The 21,951-nt window shown below is 40.4% G+C and overlaps 1 protein-coding gene across 6 annotated transcripts in view; it reads left to right on the top strand.

The window, feature by feature from the left end:
* The window catches only part of utrn (utrophin), a 221,429-nt gene that overhangs the window by 76,171 nt on the left and 123,307 nt on the right, over positions 1-21,951 (top strand). For 5 of the 6 annotated variants that reach the window (XM_065286533.1, XM_065286535.1, XM_065286534.1 and 2 more), the window contains 8 exons: positions 986-1,168; positions 2,735-2,836; positions 3,786-3,894; positions 3,984-4,180; positions 5,803-5,920; positions 6,782-6,987; positions 8,947-9,101; positions 9,751-9,940. In XM_065286533.1, the coding sequence (XP_065142605.1) occupies positions 986-1,168; positions 2,735-2,836; positions 3,786-3,894; positions 3,984-4,180; positions 5,803-5,920; positions 6,782-6,987; positions 8,947-9,101; positions 9,751-9,940 (1,260 nt within the window). Of the gene's footprint in view, positions 1-985; positions 1,169-2,734; positions 2,837-3,785; positions 3,895-3,983; positions 4,181-5,802; positions 5,921-6,781; positions 6,988-8,946; positions 9,102-9,750; positions 9,941-13,356; positions 13,670-21,951 lie in introns of those variants that run through there. The other variant, XM_065286536.2, reaches the window with a different exon arrangement.

Genomic DNA, 21,951 nt, shown 5'->3' with positions numbered 1-21,951 from the left:
TTTGTCTGTCTATCTATTCATCTGTTTGTTTGTTTGTCTGTCTGTCTTTCTATTGATGTTTTATTTTGTTTGTCTGTCTGTCTATCCATCTGTTTTTTTGTTTGTCTGTCTGTCTGTCTTTTTGTCCGTCTGTCTTTCTATTGATGTATCCTTTTGTTTGTCTGTCTGTCTATCCATCTGTTTGTTTGTTTGTCTGTCTGTCTGTCTTTTTGTCCGTCTGTCTTTCTATTGATGTATCCTTTTGTTTGTCTGTCTGTCTATCCATCTGTTTGTTTGTCTGTCTGTCTATCTTTTTGTCTGTCTGTCTTTCTATTGATGTATCCTTTTGTTTGTCTGTCTATCTATTCATCTGTTTGTTTGTTTGTCTGTCTGTCTTTCTATTGATGTTTTATTTTGTTTGTCTGTCTGTCTATCCATCTGTTTTTTTGTCTGTCTGTCTGTCTGTCTGTCTATATTTTTGTCTGTCTGTCTGTCTGTCTATTGATGTATCCTTGTGTTTGTCTGTCTGTCTATCCATCGTTTTGTTTGTTTCTCTGTCTGTCTGCCTACATGTTCTCTATGTCTGCTTGTTTGTTTGTTTGTCTTTCTATTCATGTATACATTTTTTACTGTCTGTTTATTCATATGTTTGTTCTTTCTGTCTGTCTCACTCTCTATCCATCTATGTCTGTCTATCTATTTATCTGTCTGCACACAAGATGCACACACATTTTCAAAATTAAAAGAGACTTCAGTAAACATTAAGCATTATTTACTGAAAATCCCCTCAGAAACATTTTAAACAGACAAAGTATAGGCTGTAGATTTTGGGTCTGACACATTTCTTCATCAGTCAGACACGTGGGCACGGTTAGCAGCCAATGCCAACATTTTTTACAATAGGCAATAAATCATCACGATAGATGTATCACTTCAGCCTTTATGAGAAAGTCATTATGATAACTTGTGAAATGTTGAAGTGTATGAATGTGTTTTGTCTGTGAAGGTGAGCGGTGTATTGCTTGATAAAGTGCGGGAGGTGGAGGGTCGTCTGCAGACACACAAACAGGTCCAGGAAGAGAGCAGACTGATGTCATATGGGCTGTTTCAGGAACGCATAAGCAGACTTACTGACTGGATCTACATCAGCAGCCAATCACTGAGTGACGTCTCACCCACTGAGAGACAGGTAAGGCTATCTGACACAAGTCTTATTAATTTATATATGTATTTAATGTCAAGCTCTACATTAAATTTCTCCACACAAATCTGTCATATTACTTTAATGTTAAAAGCACCATTGTCATTGACATCAGAGGTTATTGGATCTTGCCCACTTCTTGCATCAAAAAATAAACAGTCATACTTTAGTTTTTGGGAAAAACAAATTATGAAAGCTTAATTTAGTTTTCATGGACACTTTTACTATTAAACTGGTCTGTTTTGTTACTGTACCTGTACCTGTTACTGTGCTTTCATACCGCCACCTGCGAGAGTGTCAAAGTGGCCGGAAGTCATTCATTTTCAATAAGAGCTGGCGGCGAGCTCCGTCAGGCAGCGGCGCGTCATGTACGGCATGAGCGTCAAGGAGAGTTGAAATCAGCTCAACTTTATGGTAATGAGCTATGACTCGGTTCGGCAAACAATCGGAAGGCGGAAACGTTCGGCGGCAACCAATCAGAAGGCAGAAACCTCCGCTTAAGAGGTTTCCAGAGAATGCATTCAAGCGTCAGAGCATCCACTACATCTTTTCTATAACGTCGTAAAGTAGGGCAGCCAGAGCTTTTATTGACGCTCTTGCCGGTGCGAAAGCACAGTAATGCTGTGTTCACACCAACCGCGTTTCAGGCGTCAAAATTGCATCTACCGCGCCTAGTTTGAATGCATTCGCGCGTGTAAAGCGAAGTAGACGCGTGGAAAAAGCAAACATTTGACCCTCTTCAGAGGCAAAATTCGCTTCTTGTGGGAGGGGCGGGTGCTATGCGGTTGTCTGTATGCAGGATGACTGATGTTGATTGTGCATTTATCGAAAGAGTTACTATAGGGGGAATATAAACCGTGCGGGTCGATAAATGTCACGTGAATCAAAAGTGAAATGTGTATTTACAACTTACCAGGTTGCCCAATGTCCTCACTGACACTCTTCCAAGCGAGGTCCTTTTTATTCCTGTCTCCTCTATAGAAATAAGAACTTGTGTCGTATAGCTCCGGGTGACTGCTCATGGAAAATATCAAGCCTTCATGCTGAATGAATGACTCCAGGGGGGCTGCCACCACAGCAGCAAGCAGGCTCCTGATTGGTTAACGCAGCACGAAAATCAGCCAAAGTTCAAATTTTCCAACTCGGGCATCAGACGCAAATTAGCATGAAACAAAAAATGCACAAAAAGCACCATTCGCATGTACCGCGCTTACCTCACACTCCGCTCAATACGCGCGAACTAGACGTGCAAACGTGGCGGAATGCATCTACTGCGCCGTGCTACATGCATCTACTGCGCCGTGCTACATGCCTCATCCGCGCCGCGGGACCTCCAGACGCGTGTTAGCGCGTCTTCACATTGATTTAACATTAAAATCCCTCTACCGCGGTTGGTGTAAACGCAGCATTACAGTACCTTTAAGATTTCTTTATGTACAGTAGATTCACTGATCTCTATCTTTATTTCTCTGACATAATTCTCTGTGAGATCTGACTGACCTGTGTGTGTGTGTGTATGTTTTTGTGTGTGTTTTTGTGTTTGTCTGTGTGTAGGTTCTGGAAATGTCCATGCGAGAGCAGAAGCGAGAGTTGGAGGACTTGTTGTCTTACTCTATTGAGCTCCAGAGGAAACAGCTGCTTTCACAGCAGGATAAGGTTTCAGTTATTTGACAACTTTATGAACGCTTAACTAATTAAAGGAGACATTTCACAAGACTTTAAAAAAATGTAAAATAAATCTTCGGTGTCCCCGGAGTACGTATGTGATCATTTATTAATGGCATGTTAAAATTGCCACTTTGTAGGTGTGAGCAAAAATGTGCCGTTTTGTGTGTCTGATCTCTGCTCTAAATGGTAGTGCTGTGGTTGGATAGTGCAGATTAAGGGCCGAGATCATCCCCTTCTGACATCACAAGGGGAGCCAATGTCAATGACTTACTTTTTCACAAGCTTGCAGAGAATGTTTCACCAAAACTAAGTTACTTAGTTTTTTCTTTTTTACATTTTCAAGGTTGATAGAAACACTGGGGACCCAATTTTAGTTCTTAAGTATGGAAAAAGTCAAATTTTCATAATGAGTTCCCTATAATATAAGCTGTCCTAAATCGTATGCAAGACTCCAGTTAAAGGGATAGTTCACAAAAAATGAAAAATTTTACTCTTCTTTTTAAATTTTTAAATGTACTTCCCTCAAGACACCCTTGATGTATATGATTATTTTCTTCAATGGGAGTTATATTAGAAAATGTCCTGACTGTTCCAAGCTTTATAATGGTAGTAAATGGTGCTTCTGATTTGAAGCCCAAAGGTGCATTTATCCTACACAGTAGTAATTCATATAGCTCCAGGGGGTTAATAAAGGACTTCCGAGGTCATTCAATGTGTTTTTGTAAAACAAAAGCTATATTTAAAACTTTACAAGCAAAAATCCAGTAACGACCGACATGCGTTCACAAGAGAGTGCTCGAGACATAGTGAATTTAAATGTTAATGCGGCATTAGCAGAAAATTATTAGCGTATATTCACTTTATTTCTTTTAACTACTATTTCTGACCTGTGTGGAAGGTGTACACAGATGTATTATTATTGTTTGTGTGTGTTTAGGGTAAAATTGAACAGTTGGCTTCAGACTGGAAAGCTCTGGACATCAGATTGAAGGAGACGCCGCAGCAGCCTCTGTGGACTCAACAGGTCACCCAACAACACTTCACAGGTGTGTACAGTACAGACACATATAGACACCTCCTCTTACCGTTTGTCTGAAGATTGTTAACACACTGTTGCGTTGTATCTGTCTCACAGCGCCGCCTGTGGTTCACATGGTCAGTCTGATGAGCGAGGAGCGTCACCACAGTCCAGAGCTGATGGCTCCGACCGATCTCAACCAGACAGCCACAGAGCTGGCAGACTGGCTTCTTCTCATCCAACAGATGCTCAAATCCAACATCGTCACAGTGGGAGACAAAGATGAGATCCACACCACCATCAGCCGTCTGCAGGTCAGGAGAACAGCAAAATGTGTTTTTGGTGGATGGCTTCATTTTTAGTTAAATGGGACTCAATACAGGGCCATTTGGGTGTCTAATGTTACTAGATGTAATGATGCTGATGCAATGTCCTGTGAAAGACACACTTGTCTTCCTTCATGGGGTGCTTGATCATTTAGAAAGGCTCAGTTGAAATGCATTCAGGTGTTGAGGAGATTTGAAGACTAATGAGTCAGCGTTGATTAATACAAGTTGAAATTGCCCCCGACAGTCTCTGTGTATGCAATAATTCACAGCTGCACATACTTACATTCCTCAATGAAGAATTTCAATTTAATGCCTATCAAAGGATCATGAAACCCCCCTCTTTACCTCACTATTGTAAATCATACGTTCCAGGCAACAGTGGTATTACAGAAAAAAATGATAATTATTATTATAATTAGTATTTATTGAAAACAAAAGTGTGTTATTGTTGAAATATGACAGTGCTGTGTTTGAAAAGAAAGAAAAGTCCTTGGGGCATGGTGCCGGATCCTTGCCTAGAGGCAAACTGCCTTCATGAGCAATGCCGAAGTCCACCCGTCTCCAAAGATTTCCTTAGAAAAATGTTTGATATATACAAACACTTTTAATGGGCAACCAACCGCTCACAGCAAAATCGAGTCTAGCCCTGACAGTATCGCAGGGGAAACTCATACGGTTACACTTTATTTTCATAGTCCACTCCACATATTAAACTAACACTCATTGCCCTAACCCTACCCCTTACAGCCTTCTTATAATCTAATGAGATTATTATGTAGTTGCAAATGAATAAGTTGACATGTAATTGCAAAGATACTTATAGTCAGAAAAATGTCAGCTAGGGAGCCATCACAATAAAGTCTACTGATACTTTAATGATTGGTAGTGTCCACCATTCGTACAATCTTACACTATGGAAACAAACACTTGCGATGCCTCTCTCAACTACTATGTGATCTGACGGTGTGAATTTTCAGTCAAAGGAACACAGAACCGGGGCAAAAGTAATGTAACAAAGTGGTTTTCTCAGGGCTCTGACCAAAGTTGTATTTCAAACTATGACATCATCTTTAGCATGCAGCACTTGACAGAGCTGACAAATATCATAGTTTACCACGGGAAGGTCCGGAAAGCTGTTTTTAACTTGGAAAGTAATTGCTGAATTTTTTTCTGATAAAACATTGTGTTTTTGAGTTTCATGTGTTACAGTACTGATCAATCTACAGGTTAATTAGGTCTCTAACACATCTTTTTTGACGCTCTCACCGGTGGCAATGTGAATGCACAGTAGGAGGCCGTTTACAAGATAAAGTTTTCATGTTTTTTAGCATTTTGTCAGTTTGTTTACACTACAAGGGAGTTTTGTAGACATCGCCACCCACTGGCCTGGCATGTGTTATACTGCATTTTTAGTTGTTTTTGTGTTCTACATGTAAATGTGGATCGTTTAGACAAAGTTATCGTGTACACGTAACTTTTTTCACAAACGCATTTTTTTTATTTTAAGTACAATCGGTGTTGTGTGAACTTGGCCTCTAAAAAAGAGAAAGCTGGTGTATAATCGCTATATTACAGATTGATTTCATTGTTTATTTGTTTATGTGTAGGTGACTAAAGGTGATTTAGAGCAAAGACATTCTCAGCTGGAGGACATCATCACGCTCGCTCAGAACATCAAAAACAAAACATCTAACCTGGATGTGAGAACCTCCATCTCAGAGAAACGTGAGCACATTCATTCATCATCATAGTCTCAGATTCACTCTTTCTTTATCAGTCAATCTCTGTGTACACTGTATTATTTTTATGTTATTGTTGCTTTTTGAGAGTCTACATTATCATCCCACTGAGATTAAGGTTAAAGTCATGACACATTGCACTACATTAAAGTGATATTTTACCCCATGATTCACTCATCCTCAAGGCTTCCGAGATCTTTCAGACCAACTTATTTGGAGTTATTTTAGTAAATGTCCCTGCTATTCCAAGCTTATAATGGGAGAAAACAGAGGGATCAGGGAACAACTTCTGACTTGAATCCAAAAAAAGTGCTATCATCCTTCAGAGAAGTAATCCACACGGCTCCAAGGGGTTAATAAAGGTGTTTTCAATGTGATTTTGTAAGAAAAACATTATTATGCTTGAAACTTTATAAACTATAATAACTACCTTCCAATAACGTCGCCATCTTGGAGTCGAACGATTAATGAGAGTCACTGCGCAGCGTACCATGGCAACAAACAATCATTATGCTAAAACTCTTTTGTGAATTTTATATATCTGATGTATTAAACACATTGTAGTGTTTATTAGTGTCTTTATAGAGTCGGGCGCCGGGGTTACAGTAAAGCAGTGCAAAGTACAGACACATGTTTATTTTTATTGCTATAAATACCATTTGCACTGTTTGGTTAAAAGCTTAGTCCTGTGAATAATGATAGTATCTGACAGTTTTTAGAGGGTATTTTGTAAATGGTAAACAACATGTCATGAGGCGGGGGAACAGTTATAATGAAGGAGGTCGTGTACAGCATCTGTTCTCAGTGATAGTGACATTCATTCATCTTTATCCCACTGCGCATCCAGTGGAGAAAGTTCGCAGCCAATGGGACGGCACACAGAACGGCGTGGAGGCGCGGCTTCAGCAGCTGGATCGCATGATCGGCCACAGCGACCAATGGGATCAGCAGAGACGACAGGTGAAGGCTCTGATCGGTCAAAATGAGATGCGTTTGCATAACCTGCTACAGCCGAGCCGAGAGCCGCTCACCGTACAGATCACTGACAACAAGGTGAGAGCTTGAACCTTTGACCTATATGAGCTCATGTCATTTATCTCTGTGCAGGGTCTCACACAACCAACCCACTTTAGATTCTGATATACACTCACCTAAAGGATTATTAGGAACACCGGCTCAATTTCTCATTAATGCAATTATCTAATTAACCAATCACATGGCAGTTGCCTCAATGCATTTAGGGGTGTTGAACTCCAAACTGAATGCAACAAAAACATGTCAGAATGGGAAAGAAAGGTGATTTAAGCTATTTTGAACGTGGCATGGTTGTTGGTGCCAGACGGGCCGGTCTGAGTATTTCACAATCTGTCCAGTTACTGGGATTTTCACCCACAACTATTTCTAGGGTTTACAAAGAATGGTGTGAAAAGGGAAAAACATCCAGTATGTGGCGCAGTCCTGTGGGTGGAAATGCCTTGTTGATGCTAGAGGTCAGAGGAGAATGGGCCGACTGATTCAAGCTGATAGAAGAGCAACTTTGACTGAAATTACCACTCGTTACAACCGAGGTATGCAGCAAAGCATGTGTGAAGCCACAACATGCACAACCTTGAGGCGGATGGGCTACAACAGCAGAAGACCCCACCGGGTACCACTCATTTCCACTACAAATAAGAAAAAGAGGCTACAATTTGCACAAACTCACCAAAATTGGGTAGTTGAAGACTGGAAAAATGTTGCCTGGTCTGATGAGTCTCGATTTCTGTTGAGACATTCAGATGGTAGAGTCAGAATTTGTGTAAAGAGAATGAGAACATGGATCCATCATGCCTTGTTACCACTGTGCCAGCTGCTGGTGGTGGTGTAATGGTGTGGGGGATGTTTTCTTGGCACACTTTAGGCCCCTTAGTGCCAATTGGGCATCGTTTAAATGCCAGGGCCTACCTGAGCATTGTTTCTGACCATGTCCATCCCTTTATGACCACCATGTACTCATCCTCTGATGGCTACTTCCAGCAGGATAATGCATCATGTCACAAAGCTCGAATCATTTTAAATTGGTTTCTTGAATATGACAATGAGTTCACTGTACTAAATTGGCCCCCACAGTCACCAGATCTCAACTCAATGGAGCATCTTTGGGATGTGGTGGAACCGGAGCTTCGTGCCCTGGATGTGCATCCCACAAATCTCCATCAACTGCAAGAAGCTATCCTATCAATATGGGCCAACATTTCTAAAGAATGCTTTCAGCACCTTGTTGAATCAATGCCACGTTGAATTAGGCAGTGCTGAAGGCGAAAGGGGGTCAAACACAGTATAAGTATGGTGTTCCTAATAATACTTTAGGTGTGTATACATACTCATACAGATGTTATACTTTACAGTAGCTTTAATTTTTATGACTTGACCAGAAGTCACTTAGGACCCATTTACCCCTGGGATTAACTTTCTTTAGTTGGTCAACTAAAGCCTGTGTCTCAGTTGATTTGGATGACTTCATCACTTACTGTAACAATGTTTCTGCATGATAACAAATATCAAAAAGTCTGCTTACTTTTCCATTTAATAATGTAGGTAAGTGTTTGTAGTAATGTTTTTCTCGAGACTGCTGGTCATGTTAGGCGTAAACGGGGTCTTTAGATGACTAACTTATCTCTGTTTGTGTTTTACATACACTACTGAATCTTACCTGTGGGGGGTGCTAGAGTCATGATTTCATTTGCTTACCGTTTGCATACTTATTTTTCTGAGGTGTTGTACAGTAAATGAGGAGATGTTTTTGTATTTGCTTTAGGATCATATGCTGTTTTTGCATGAGATATTTGGCTTGGTGTTCTTGATGATGTTTTTCAAACTCACAGTAGTGATACACACTTAGTCCCGACTCAACAACAGACAGCGTTTATTAAATAATCAAAACTTTGTCCTCTGAAGATTCTTATCATTAAACTTTTGTTTTGCTCTTTTGTACCACAACTCTGTTTATTGACATGTTTTTTTGTTTCTCAGGTGTTCCTGCAGGAGCTCGGTCGTGGACAAGAGAGCGTGACTTCATTCAACGAGTTGTCCAATCAGCTGCTGCGGGAATATGCCTCTGATGACACACGAAGGGTCAAAGAAGTCATGGACAAACTCAACAATTCGTGGAACGGCATCAATAACAGGTCTGTATGTATGCAGAGACACGCTCGTATATGCACACGCATGAATTCACATGAAATTGTATTATCAACATAAAAGTCTTAGTATGATTTGAGATGATGCTCCAATAAGCGTCTGTTATGTGCTTTTGTTCACAAATGTTTTACAGCGTTGTTTCTAAGTTTAAAAATCACTTTCACATTGAAATGCACACTTTCATAAATCATTTAAATCCCATCTCTTAGCCTCTAACCTTTGAAACATCATAGCCTTAAGCTGTGTACACACCAAATGCAAACCATTGTGTTCCTTGCTCTAGATTACTCACGGGATATAACTTTATGTAATTTGAATTTTTTCCTTGAGTTGAATATTTTAGTAGCGCTTGTTTATTGTGTCAATCGCGGCACGCAATTCGCGTCATCTGCATCGCCCCACACGAGTCTTTGCATTTGACTTTGTATGTAATCTGCTCGTGCAAATCATTGAATTCACGTTTGGTGTGTACGGCCCATTGTGCTGCGGAGTTTTTATTAATGTCTTCACCCAAGATAAATGTTTTCCTCTTTTCTTGACACATGCAAAACCACAACATAAAATACCTGCAGCGGTCATACATGATATAGTAAAACTGTTTATTTACCGCTGTGTCTATTTGGATGTGGTTATCAGGGCGTCGGACCGCCAGGCAGCTTTGGATTCGGACTTAAAGACTCTGCAGGTGTCTCTTCGAGAGCTGGAGTCTTTCCTTAAATGGCTACAGGAGGCGGAGACTACGGTTAACGTGTTATCTGATGCTGCCCAGAGGGAGGGACTCTCACAGGACTCCGCCCACATTAAGGAACTGAAAGGTCAACTTGGGGTAAGAGTTTAGCAATGTACTTTGTTGGTGTTGTTGGACTCATTTAGTAAGTGTGTGGATGTTTGTTTTTCGGAACTAGTGGGACTTTAAGTATAAAGATGGGTCCACTTTGAAGCTTCATCTTGCCAGGAACTGTGCCCACTCCACTCCTCTCTGGAGTCTTGACTTTTGAATTACTGGCCATTCAAAGTAATAAGCACAGATGTTCTTAAATGGAAAACAACAAAGCAAAAAATAACAAATTTAAATTGTTCTAATAATTATCGTGTTTACATGCTATGATGTTTCTCAAGAAAAACTTAAGATTTCGTGTAACTAGCATGGCATACTATATCAACTTAGTTATTTTTTCTGTAGGTAATATACACCCGACCCTTAGGGGGTGTGTACACCAAAGCGTGTATGTTTTCAATTGTTTCCAATGGAAGTGGAGCGCTTTTCAAAAACGTTGGGTGAACCGCTCAGCTCGTCAATGTCACTTTTCAATCGGCCGCCCAATCACAGTGGAGGAGGGGCGGGACAAATATTACAACAAATTAACCGAATTATATTACAACAACTGAAAACAAAGGAGAAGTATGATAGCAACCAAAGCGCTTAGCTAAAAAAAAAGCCAGCAAGCGCCCACAGTCTGCATCCGCTTTCGTGTACACGCCCCCTTAGAAGATGCATTAAACCCGCTAATCAGATTAGTGCTTGTGACTTTCAGTTAACGGTCGCAGTTTGTGTATAAAACATGGATGTTGGATAAAGCCAAGTTTAATTTGGGACATGAGATGACTGAAGTGTGTGTGTGTGTGTGTGTGTGTGTGTGTGTGTGTGTGTGTGTGTGTGTGTGTGTGTGTGTGTGTGTGTGTGTGTGAGAATGATATTCAATTATCTCTCTGTCTTTCCTCATAAGTGATCAATGTTATAGATCAGTTCTGTTGAGTGTTTCTTTATATCTTTCTTACTCTCTGAAGTCTTCGTCTTTTGCCAGAGACTGTGAGATTTAGCTGTCACAGTCTAAGCTTTTTATCTGCTGTCCCATCTAAAGACAGCTGTGCTTAAGAAATCTGTCTCTTGTAAGATTCATCCTGAAAATCTGGACTCGAAATGCATAATGTTCATTCCAGTATCATTTGTATCAGCTTTGATCTATTAAACCGATCATTCTGAGTCAAAAATCTTACTAAGGGGAATTGTATCATTGGCATTACGAGTGCCTAAAACCCCTTGTATATTGTGTTAAAATCATTCTGTACTTATGCACAATTTTGATACCAACTATGTACCATCAGTAGCTGCGTTCCCATTAAAGATTTGCACAAAACTTTTGCGTTATTTCTAAATGTCATCAAAAAACTATTGCTGTTAACCGATGTTATGTGACTAAAAGCTATTTTCGTTATCTCGCAATAAATCATTCTAAAAACCGTTAAATGAACGCTGCTGGGTGTATATATTGTCCCAATCCTACAGCGTGTTAAAAAGTAACACTGAAGCTGCAATCTGTAACTTTATCCTCTCTATCACCATCTCTGTTAGAAACCTAAAATTGCACTTTGCATCTTGTAGAGTTATTTTCTTAACTTAGGTTTGTATGTCGGCTGTTTCATTTAAAGCCATTATGGTGATCAGTGTTTGTTTTAGTTGGACTTATAATCCTCAAATGTTAGGAAATCATTTTGCTGAGTCTGTTGAATTAATCAATATCAATAATCAATAGACTAGCAGCATACAATTGACATGTTTGTATATTAAAACCACGCTATTTAAACACAAGACACAAGAGCAAAACTGGCAATATATCAAAGATTAAATTTGCCACAACAGTAACAGTCGTACCACTGCTATGGTTTCAAGGTTAATTCCAATTGAAAATGAAGTGTCATTGATGTGGATGTCACAGTTATCACTTCAAGCGCTCTGAACTCTCGACCGAGTGAGTACACCATACTGATGTTCATTTTACAAAGCAATCTGCTAAATTGATATTCTGAGTATCATTAACAGTCTTTCACTGTAGTAAAGTCACTTTATTCAGCAGATTTTTATCTTTCTTCATTTAACATCTTTGACTACAAAGAAAGAATTCACATGCTGTTTTATCAGCATTTATGTTTCTCAAGTACACATTTAACTCTTCATATTTTACATGCCGTGCTCTGTAAATGTCACAGTCAGTGATGATGACTGACGTGTTATGATCTCAGTCGTTTTGTTCAGAGATGAATGAAAGTGTTATTGATGTCTTTATGATGTCACAATCGTTTCTCGCATCAAGAACCGCTTTATTTTCACAGCAGTACAATTCAAGCGTTTTGCTGTAGTCTATAAAGAATAAATTGTTGTCAAGACATCACACATTTACAGTTCATGTTAGAATAACATGAGTTTTGTGTTAAGTTACTGTCGTTTTGTAAGCATGATGTTTGCTTTTGTTTAGAGAGGTATAGAATGAACATCATTCTTTGACCTTAGGATGGGGGATATGACCAAAATCTTATATCGTTATCATGATATTAAATTAATCCTATCATGATATGCATCACGGTAGAGTTTTCTTTTTCTTTTATTAAGGTTTTAATGTTATTAAATGTTATCATAGAATTACGGTATAAAATTCAAAACAAATTACAGGCTACAAACAAGTTACAATACAGTCACAGCAACATGACGTGGCCGAATAACCTCGATAGAGACGATAGCCCAAATTTCTACCAGTTTCTCATGTGTACCGGTTTATCGCCCACCCACACTTTGACACGTTGTCTTTTTTTATACTGGATCATTCTTGAATCATACAGACCGAGTCAGTGTGATGAGACAGACAGATTGATCAAACTCAAATCAGGAGACAGAGAGACGAAGATATGAGATGTAAGATAAGAGATTGTATTGTTTTTGACCTCTTCATGAAGCACCGCTTGATGCCCATTTTGTTTCAGTAATCTGATGTATGATAAACAGTAGATTTAAGCTGAGGAAACAAATGAGGACAGGACTTGATCGGATTGTGAAGAACTGAAAGCTGGGGCTTGGTGGTCGTGATATTTAAAATAATGCATTAAGTATATAAACAGGATGCTTTTATTTGTAATGACGGGTTATAAGAACGGTATGATACTGCCGTATGTCCTCTAGACAAAAATGAGAGTGATGGTAGATGATTTCCAATGCAAATGATGTCTCTCTTGTTTCTCTTATGTGTCTCATTGCTCTATTTCTTTCTGTCTCTCTGGAGATGTGCTCTCTTTCAGTAAGTGTGTCACCCTCATTCATTCCCATTATCAATTTTCTTCTCTCTCTCTCTCTCTCTCTCTCTCTCTCTCTCTAGATGCATTTCTGGTGAACACACAGTGTGCTTTCTCTCTTTCTCTCTCTCTCTTTCGTTCAGTCTCTTTCTTCAGTTAATTCTCTCTGGGTGACTCTTGTTTACGGCTGGAGAGGAGAGCATTCATTACGGTTCGCTCCTGACTCCATTGAGCCGGCGTGTGTGTGTTTGTGTGTGGGTCATGTTTGTCAGGAGTCGTCACATTTCTCTCGCCCGCTGCTGGTGGGGGATAATGTGAGAGCGTATGAGAGCGCGTGCCGGAGAGGATGAATGCTCTCAGACGCTGGCAGTCGCGTGCAGGCACAGTTAAGATGATGGCTGTAGTTCGGACGTCTCTGCAGAAAGTGGTGGTCTTTTTACGCCGGCTCCAGAGAATGGCCATATCATCACCGCGATACCAGAAACTGTGCAAGGTCAGTCCGGTGCACGTGCTCGCGGATGTGCTTTTATCCCGTTTGCGTTAGTTTACGGGACTTTACTGTAGTTTGGATTATCTTGTGTTTTTGTGGTTGAAGTTCTGTTTGTTTTTTTTGGTGGGAAATCTTTTATGTTGTTCTATATTTTGAAGGATATGTTGTTGTGGTTATTTCTTGACAATGTCTTTTTTTGTGTATTTAGTCTGATGTGACTCATTTAAATGAGATGAATATTTTAAAGAATTTCAGGTCATGATGTCCAGTTAATTTAGTTGCTTTTGAATAGTGTGCTAAAGTCATAATGTAAGACGAGATGTTTTGTTGTTGTTTACAGTTGAAGATGAAAACCATCTTTTTAGTAGTAGTTAAAAACATACCTTAGCATTCCTGAAAAAGGCAAAAATGCCTAAAAAGGACAATAAATGTACCTGCTGTCTTGATTTCACCTTAAAATTGTTTAAATCATTCGGATCACAAGAATCTTAGCTTTCCAAAGATATGTGACATGTTTAGCTTTTTTGAGTTGTTGTAAGTCATGAAGTTTTCTGTTAAATAATGCGATGTTCCTCCCGGGGTACATTGGAACGCTAAGGGGTTAATAATATTTGTTGTGATGTTCTAAGACTCATATCCAAAAATATTTGATATGAGTGATGTTGTGTATAGCTGTCAACACTATGAGATGTCAACAGCTGTTTTTTTGTGTGTGTGATAGAGATTTCAGAAAGCAACAGCTGTTCAGATATTCAGTATTTATCTGAAATCCTCACAGGATTTACACACACACACACACACACACACACACACACACACACACACACACACAAACTCACACACTGCCGATAGACAGCTTTTCAAGCATGTGTCTGTGTGTATCTTTGTGTGTGCACTTTTAAGGGGTCGTATTCTACACCTCTCTATCGTTTTATTTATACCTTGAAGTGCACTTATAATGTTAGTCAAGGGTACTTGGACAAAAACTGCTTTCTTACCTGTATGTAAAGGACCTTGCTTATACAGCGAGTACTTTAAAGGTCATACTGTTGAGTCAAAGATTATTGAATAGCTGTCAATGCTGTATGTAACTGAGGTCGTCATATAATGAAGAAATATTTCCAAATAAGCTTGCATTGTAGGTTGACATTAGCAGGGTGCGATTTGCTGTGGGGGGATGATGGGGATTATCCCCCAACCCCCCCGGTCTATATATCTCTGCCTCTGATTCATTCTTTTTTACACCCTGTGTGGACAAATGTTGTACCCCCTTAATTAAAGGTCATCAAACGGCCATATAAACGGTCTACAATATAGATAATTTAATGTAAGTAAAAACGCTGCCGTGCAATACTACAAACAATATTAAAATCATGAATGGAGTATTACTGTCAGTGCTTCTGCTGTGACAGTAGGCGACAGTGCGTCTATGTTATGTCATGATCCTTTTTTATCCATGCCCGGATTTCAAGCGGAATAATCAATACAAGCTTGTGGTTCATCATTTATTTTCAGAAATAAAAATATTTGAGATTTCCCCCCTCTGGACATCAGGATAATTCACTGACCAGATAGCAAAATGCTAAATCAACCCAGATGTAGTTTTATGGATTTATTTGTGTGCTGGTGTGAACGACACACACTGAATCAGATTATGTGCTAAGCTATAGCAGATGTTTTTTTATCCACAGAGATTTTTGGTTTATTTATTACAGGTACTACCTACAGACGTACTCTGAGGTTAAGTGCTCTGATCAAGGGCCAAATTTCCAGATTAATTCTTGATTCATGCAGCGGTTCAAGGGTTGAAGAAAGATGATGACTCACTGTAAAGATGCTTAACATCTTCCTGCTCTGATCTCCTATCAGATGTGACTGTGACTGTAAATGTCATATTACAGCATATTTCGATGTTTGTAGTTGTGAATTTGGCACTGTGGGTGTGCACGAGTGATGCACAATGTGAAGCACTTCATCTGATGATTCATGCACAAATGCATTTATTCCCTTTAAAACATTTGTTATGCAGTAAGCTTATTCAGCTTTTTGTCCATGGATATTAAAATTATTCTACGTGTTGTTTTTTTACATGGTACATGTTCACTTTTTCTTGGTATGTTTTCAAATGTCTATCATTATTACAGTGAGTGTTGCTTTGGCAATTCAATTCAACACTCCTATATAAGAAAGGTTCAGGAATCACGATGACGTTTATGTGCCCCACCTTTAATTACTCGATTGGGAGTTTCTAACCTTTTTATTAGAGGACCTTTTAAAAGTCAGATTTAATAACTGTCTGGAGCGTCTCAACATTTTGGCAAACACTGCACAAAGAGGCATGGCAATGTAAGATGCCCATAAGCCCAATGTGTGCGCACATACTACAATAAGTAAAAAAAACATATACAATCTAACCTTTTTGTCATTTTTCCAGTCTTTAAATTTATGCATTTGTTTTACACTGCAAGTAATTCTGTGTTTAAAGCTCAGATTATTTAATTGTTGCGATATCAAGTAGATAGGGTAACCCTTTAGAGAAATCTGCTTGATCTCGAGTACAAGTCACAGCCCTCAGGTTGCACAGATCCTTACAATGCCTTCGAGTCTTCCGATTGGCTCGTTTATCCATTATGTAAAATCCTTCTGATAAGAACCACGCACTTCACAATCGTCTACCTTCTTTTGGGTCCACTCTCCCCAGAGGAACATAAGTTAGCCATCGGTCGATTAAGAAGTCGTGAGCAGATGGAGGCGGTGCGGTGATCGTTTAAGCATCCCTGGGCGGCACTGCTGGCTCTGCACCCTTGGGAAGGCATCAGTCATTCTTTGCTCCATTAGTCTCCTCTGGGAGGAATCCATCTTTTGGAGATCGTCTGAGCCTCCCTGGGCTTGTTCTCCCGCATCGCCTCCATACGAGTGTGATAAATTGGTCCTGTCTGGACCGAGCCACAAGTGTGTGCAGATTTGGTGCCGGTGTGATTGTGTGTCTGCCAAATATAATTTCACTTTAGATACTTAGTTAATTTGATTCATGGGGGCTTTTCTACCTATTTATTTACCTGTGTGGTGGCATTCAGCCAAATGCATCAGCGTGGTTTCTCAGAAGAGAAATTTTAGATTATAAGCAAGCTTAATTATGATCACATCCATGCTGCACAGTGGCTCAGTGTGTAGCATTGTTGCCTCACAGCAAGAAGGTCCCAGGTTCAAGCATAAGACTGAGTCATGTGGCCTTTTTAAGAGCTGGGCAAAAAATCGCCTGCGATTCTCATGCGTGTCCCATCACTAAAGCCAGTTCTGTGATTAGTAGTAAATCGCCATTACCTGCTTTCAGATGGAGCGGCATTTACTACACAGAGCCGTAGTTCTACAAGAAGCTAGACAAAATCGCTTTCATAATCGAAGACGATCTTCCACAATTATTAACGTGATTTTGCCTAGCGATGAAATACGGCTCTGTGTAGTAAATGCCACTCCATCTGAAAGCAGGTGATAGCGGTTTACTACTAATCACCGAACCGGCTTTACTGAAGAGACACGCATAAGAATCAGAGAATCACTATTATTTCTTTGTGGAGTTTAGTAGGAAAGCTTGTTTAGTAGAAAGCTTGTATTTTTGTTAATACCATTGTGTGCTGCTTGACTCCAGCTCAGTCTCTTATTACAGTGCTCTACAGACGTCTTTGTGTCTTTGGAAAGAGGGGTGTGTCTTATATAGTGGTTAAGTCTGGTGAAACTTCAACAAACAGCTTAAGTAGAAAGGACTGTAGTTATATGGGATTTATTGGAGTGAAAGCAGCTGTAAGATCTGTTCAGATTGATGAAATGGAGTCCTGACCCTCTTGCTGCCCATCACTGTGTCCCGGGTGTGGTGACCCTGCTCTGGGCTCAGAAGGTTTAAGATAATGCTGCATTAGCACTCATTTCACACACACACAAAAACAACAGTCATTATTTTCCTCTTTCACAATAAATCCATTTTTCAATCTTTCTCCACACACACTGAGTCACGGCTGCTCCTCCTCTCACTTAAAGCCCTGATGTCCATTACTGAGAGTCCGAGTGGAAATGTGTGAGATTGTAGATTGAAATGTGTGCCTGAGTGAAAGGACATGGAGATTAATCTGAATTTATGAGCCGGATCATCAAAATTTGTCACATTTAGGAAAGGGAAGTGTGTGCGCGGGTATAAATCAATCCTGACATTGCTTGATATATCGAATGTCCTTGGACAAAGAGGTCTGTGAATCTCCTCTCGTCTTTGGTCTTCTGCTCTTCAGTGACTGCATGTTGACAGCGATCACTTGTTATTTAATCTCTTTGTCTTTCCATCTTTATGTAATTTTCTGTGCTGGTGATCAATACAGGGCTGTCTCAGACGTCATCTTATACATACACGCTGCCAACCCTCTTGTGTTCCCACTAATCGATGGGTTGGACTCTTATGAACAGAGACCCAGATTTTCATTCATTTGTCTCATTTAGTGCAATCCTTTACTCTGGGGTGGTAGTGGCAAATAAAGGACTGATGGCTCATCTCACTCGTTTGTTTCAGTTTTCCGTCCATTCAGACAGCAGCTCTTTCATCATTCTGACGCTCTGTTCCTGAGTCATGTCTCACATTCGTTTTTTCATCTGTCTCGTCTTTTCTCTCCATGTTTTCTTTTGTTTGTGTCTATGTTCATCTTTTCTTGCCTTGTTTTGTCTGATCTCATTTCTCCGTATCATTGTTGTCTTCCTGTGTTTTCTTATTTTGTGTCTACTTTTTGTCTACTCAATCAAATCCCATTACTTCTCTTTTCCCGTCTCCTCTCCCCTCTCATCTCCTCTTCCCTTTCTTCTCGTTTTCTCTTGTCTACTCTCCTCTCCACTTTCTGCTTGTCTCCCCTCATCTTGTTTACACTTCTCTTGTTTCCTCTCGTCTCTCCTGTCCCCTCACTCTCTTTTCTTCTCGTCTCTGCTCTCCCCTCACTCCTCTCGTCTCTTCTCATCTCTCCTCTCCCCTCACTCCATTCGTCTCTTCTAATCTCTCCCCTTTCATCTCCTCTTTCTTCCCTTATTTTCTCTTGTCTCTCCTCCCCTCTTCTCTTGTCTACTCTTGTCTTCTTTCCCCTCTCCTCATGTCTCCTCTTGTCTCTCCTCTCCCCTCTCTGCTTGTCTCCTCACCCTCACATCTACTCTCCTCTTGTCTCATCTCTCGTCTCATCTCATCTACTCACCTCTTGTGTCCTTTTGTCTCTCCCCTCCCCTCCCCTCACTCCTCTCATCTCTCCTCTCCTGTCTTCTCGTCTACTCTGCTCTCGTCTCCTCTCATCTCGTCTAATCTCCCCCATCTCATCTCATCTACTCTTCTCTCTTCTCCTCCCATCTCCTTTCGTCACCTCTCATCTCCTCTCGTCTACTCTGCTCTAGTCTTCCCTCTCCCCTCGTCTCCTTTTATCTCGTCTACTTTCCTCCTGTCTTCTTTTGTCTCTCATCTCTCCTCTATCATCTCCCCCTTTTCTTTCCTCTTGTTTCTCCCTTCCTCTCTAGTCTCGTCTATTCTCGTCTTGTCTCCCCTCTCCTCATGTCTCTTCTCGTCTTTCCTTTTGTCTCCTCTCATCTCTCCCCTCCCCTCTCTGCTTGTCTCATCTCATCTACTCACCTCTTGTGTTACTCCCCTCACTCCTTTCTTCTTGTCTCTCCTCACTCCTCTCCTCTCGTCTCCCCTCTTCTCATCTACTCTGCTCTCATCTTCTCTCATTTCCTCTTGTCTTTCCTCTCCTCTCATCTACTCTTCTCTTGTCTCCTCTCATCTCCACTTGTCTACTCTGATCTCCTCTCATCTATTCCTTTCTAGTCGTCCCTCTCATCTCGTCTACTTTCCCCTCGTCTCCTCTCATCTTCTCTTGTCTACTCTCCTCTCGTCTACTTTTCTCTCGTCTTCCCTCTCCTCTTGTCTCTCCCCTCATCTCCTTTTATCTCGTCTACTTTCCTTCTGTCTTCTTTCGTCTCTCCCCCCTCTTCTTTCCTCTTGTTTCTCGCCTCCTCTCTAGCTTGTCTACTCTTGTCTTGTCTCCCCTCTCTTCATGTCTCTCCCTCTCCTCATGTCTCCTCTTGTCTCTCCCCTCTTCATGTCTCTCCCTCTCCTCATGTCTCCTCTTGTCTCTCCCCCCTTCATGTCTCTCCCTCTCCTCATGTCTCCTCTTGTCTCTCCCCTCCCCTCATGTCTCCACTTATCTCCTCTCGTCTCTCCTCTGCTGGTCTCATCTCATCTACTCTATTCTTGTCTCTCCTCTTGTCTCTCGCCTTACTCCTCTCTTCTCTTCTCTTCTGGTCTCGTCTCTTCTCGTCTCCTTTTATCTCGTCTACTTTCATCCTGTCTTCTTTTGTCTCTTTCCTCCTCTCTCATCTCTTCCCTCTGGTCTCCTCTCCCTTCTTTTCTACCGTCTCCTCTCTTCTCCTCTCCTCTTCTTGCTGGATTAATCCATATTTCATACATTCATGTACATTCGTGATTACACGCAGAGCTCCTAATGTATTTGTCACTAATGTCATCTTAGGAGCATCACATTCACAAGTATCTGAACTTTAGCAGTGAGTCAGTAAAATTCTGATGGTGTCTGCCCCCATTTCTACTCCAGCAAGAGTTTCAGCTTTTTTGCTGCAAGACCTCAGTCTTAACAGCCTGAAAATAAATAAAAAACCCTAAAGATTCATTATTGCACACAGTGTAAAATGACTGCAGATAAATATAGAGGCAGCACCAGGACTAAAGTCACTAAAGACATATAAATATATTTTACTAGACCTGTTAAATAATTCATAAACAAGGGAGATCAATCATGAACAAATATATTGCACATATATATAAAGCATCCCCTGTTGTTTGAAAGACGCTGCTCGAGATCAGAGTCCTTAAACCTCACACAGGCTGCTGGGATTAAATGTCAAGACTAAACAGATAAGATCAGAGGTGGGACTGACCTCTGTGTTGTTTCAACCTGCTTTCTCATTCATATTGATCATTTATTGATTAGATATTGATCAGATCCTACCACACAAAGCTTCTTACATGCCTTCATTCTGAATGAGCATATTGAGGCTGATGTACCTTACACACTCTAAAGCCTCATAAATCTGATAGATTAAAAGCTTTATTAAAAACCAATTTACTGTGTGACTCCGTCACTGTCTGTGAAAGAGAACGAACAGAATATGTGCAGTACTTAAATCTAATCTACCTTTAAATCTAACTCTGCCTCACTTCTCTCTACCTGTACTCTACTTCTAAATTGACCTTTGACCCTTGTCCTTCTACATCTTCTGCCTCCAGTCACTCCACATCTAGCTCTGCTTCTCCTGACTTGAACTTTGCATTTAACTTTTACTGACTTTAACTAGCTGACTTTGCATCCAACTTTGATTATCCCATCACTATCTTTGCCTGTGCTGACTCTGCCTATAGTTTTATTTCATATTGCTCTAACTTTATATCTGATCCCTGGCTTAAACTTTACCTCTCCATACTCTGTGTCTAACTCTACCTCAGATTTGTTTGCAGACTTGCTTTATAACCCTACCTCAGATTGCTCTACATCTAACTCTATACTGACTAGATGTCGTCTTCTTCCTGTTATTGCCCTACCTTTTCCTCTGCAGACTGTTTTTAACTTTAATTCTGCTGCCTTTTTTAACTTTCAACTTTTCACCCCCAGCAGATGGTCTTATTTTGGTCGGACGAGCAAGTCACGAGCATGCAACACACAAAACGTTATCCCACTATCTCTGGATAACTTATGACTATCCAGACTTATGACTCTGGATCCTCGTCGTTCTCGCTCTCACTTGATTGACGTGTGGGTGTGCTTTCTGGGGGAAGTGCCCATAAAAGGAATATGGGGTCAATGATACGTAACCGGTACTCATGTTTGGAAAAAACTTTCTGAAATTTGCAGGAAAGAGGAGGCGTGAGTTTGGCCCAGAAATACTCACACGCTCAACTGCTTTTTTGATAATTTGCATTTGTTTAGCATGAGGATATCAACTCTCAAACTATGTTAATATATCAGAATACATAAAATAGCTTAACCCCCCCCCCACCGTTAAATCTACAGTACGATATCAAAATGAAAAGATTTCAGTGAAGAGTCCCAAGGCTCTTTATGGCAGACTCACACATCTCTGTATATATATATATATATATATATATAGTAAGAAAGATGTTAAGATAAAGCCTAATCAAGAGCTTGGAGCACGCCAAACTATGGTGTCACTCACTGGTGCATTATGGGAGAATACTGTCA

This window comes from Paramisgurnus dabryanus, chromosome 21 (assembly GCF_030506205.2).
Source record: "Paramisgurnus dabryanus chromosome 21, PD_genome_1.1, whole genome shotgun sequence".
NCBI lineage: Eukaryota > Metazoa > Chordata > Actinopteri > Cypriniformes > Cobitidae > Paramisgurnus > Paramisgurnus dabryanus.
The sequence above is the reverse complement of the archived record's forward strand: the minus strand, read 5'-3'. Positions and strand labels throughout refer to the sequence as shown.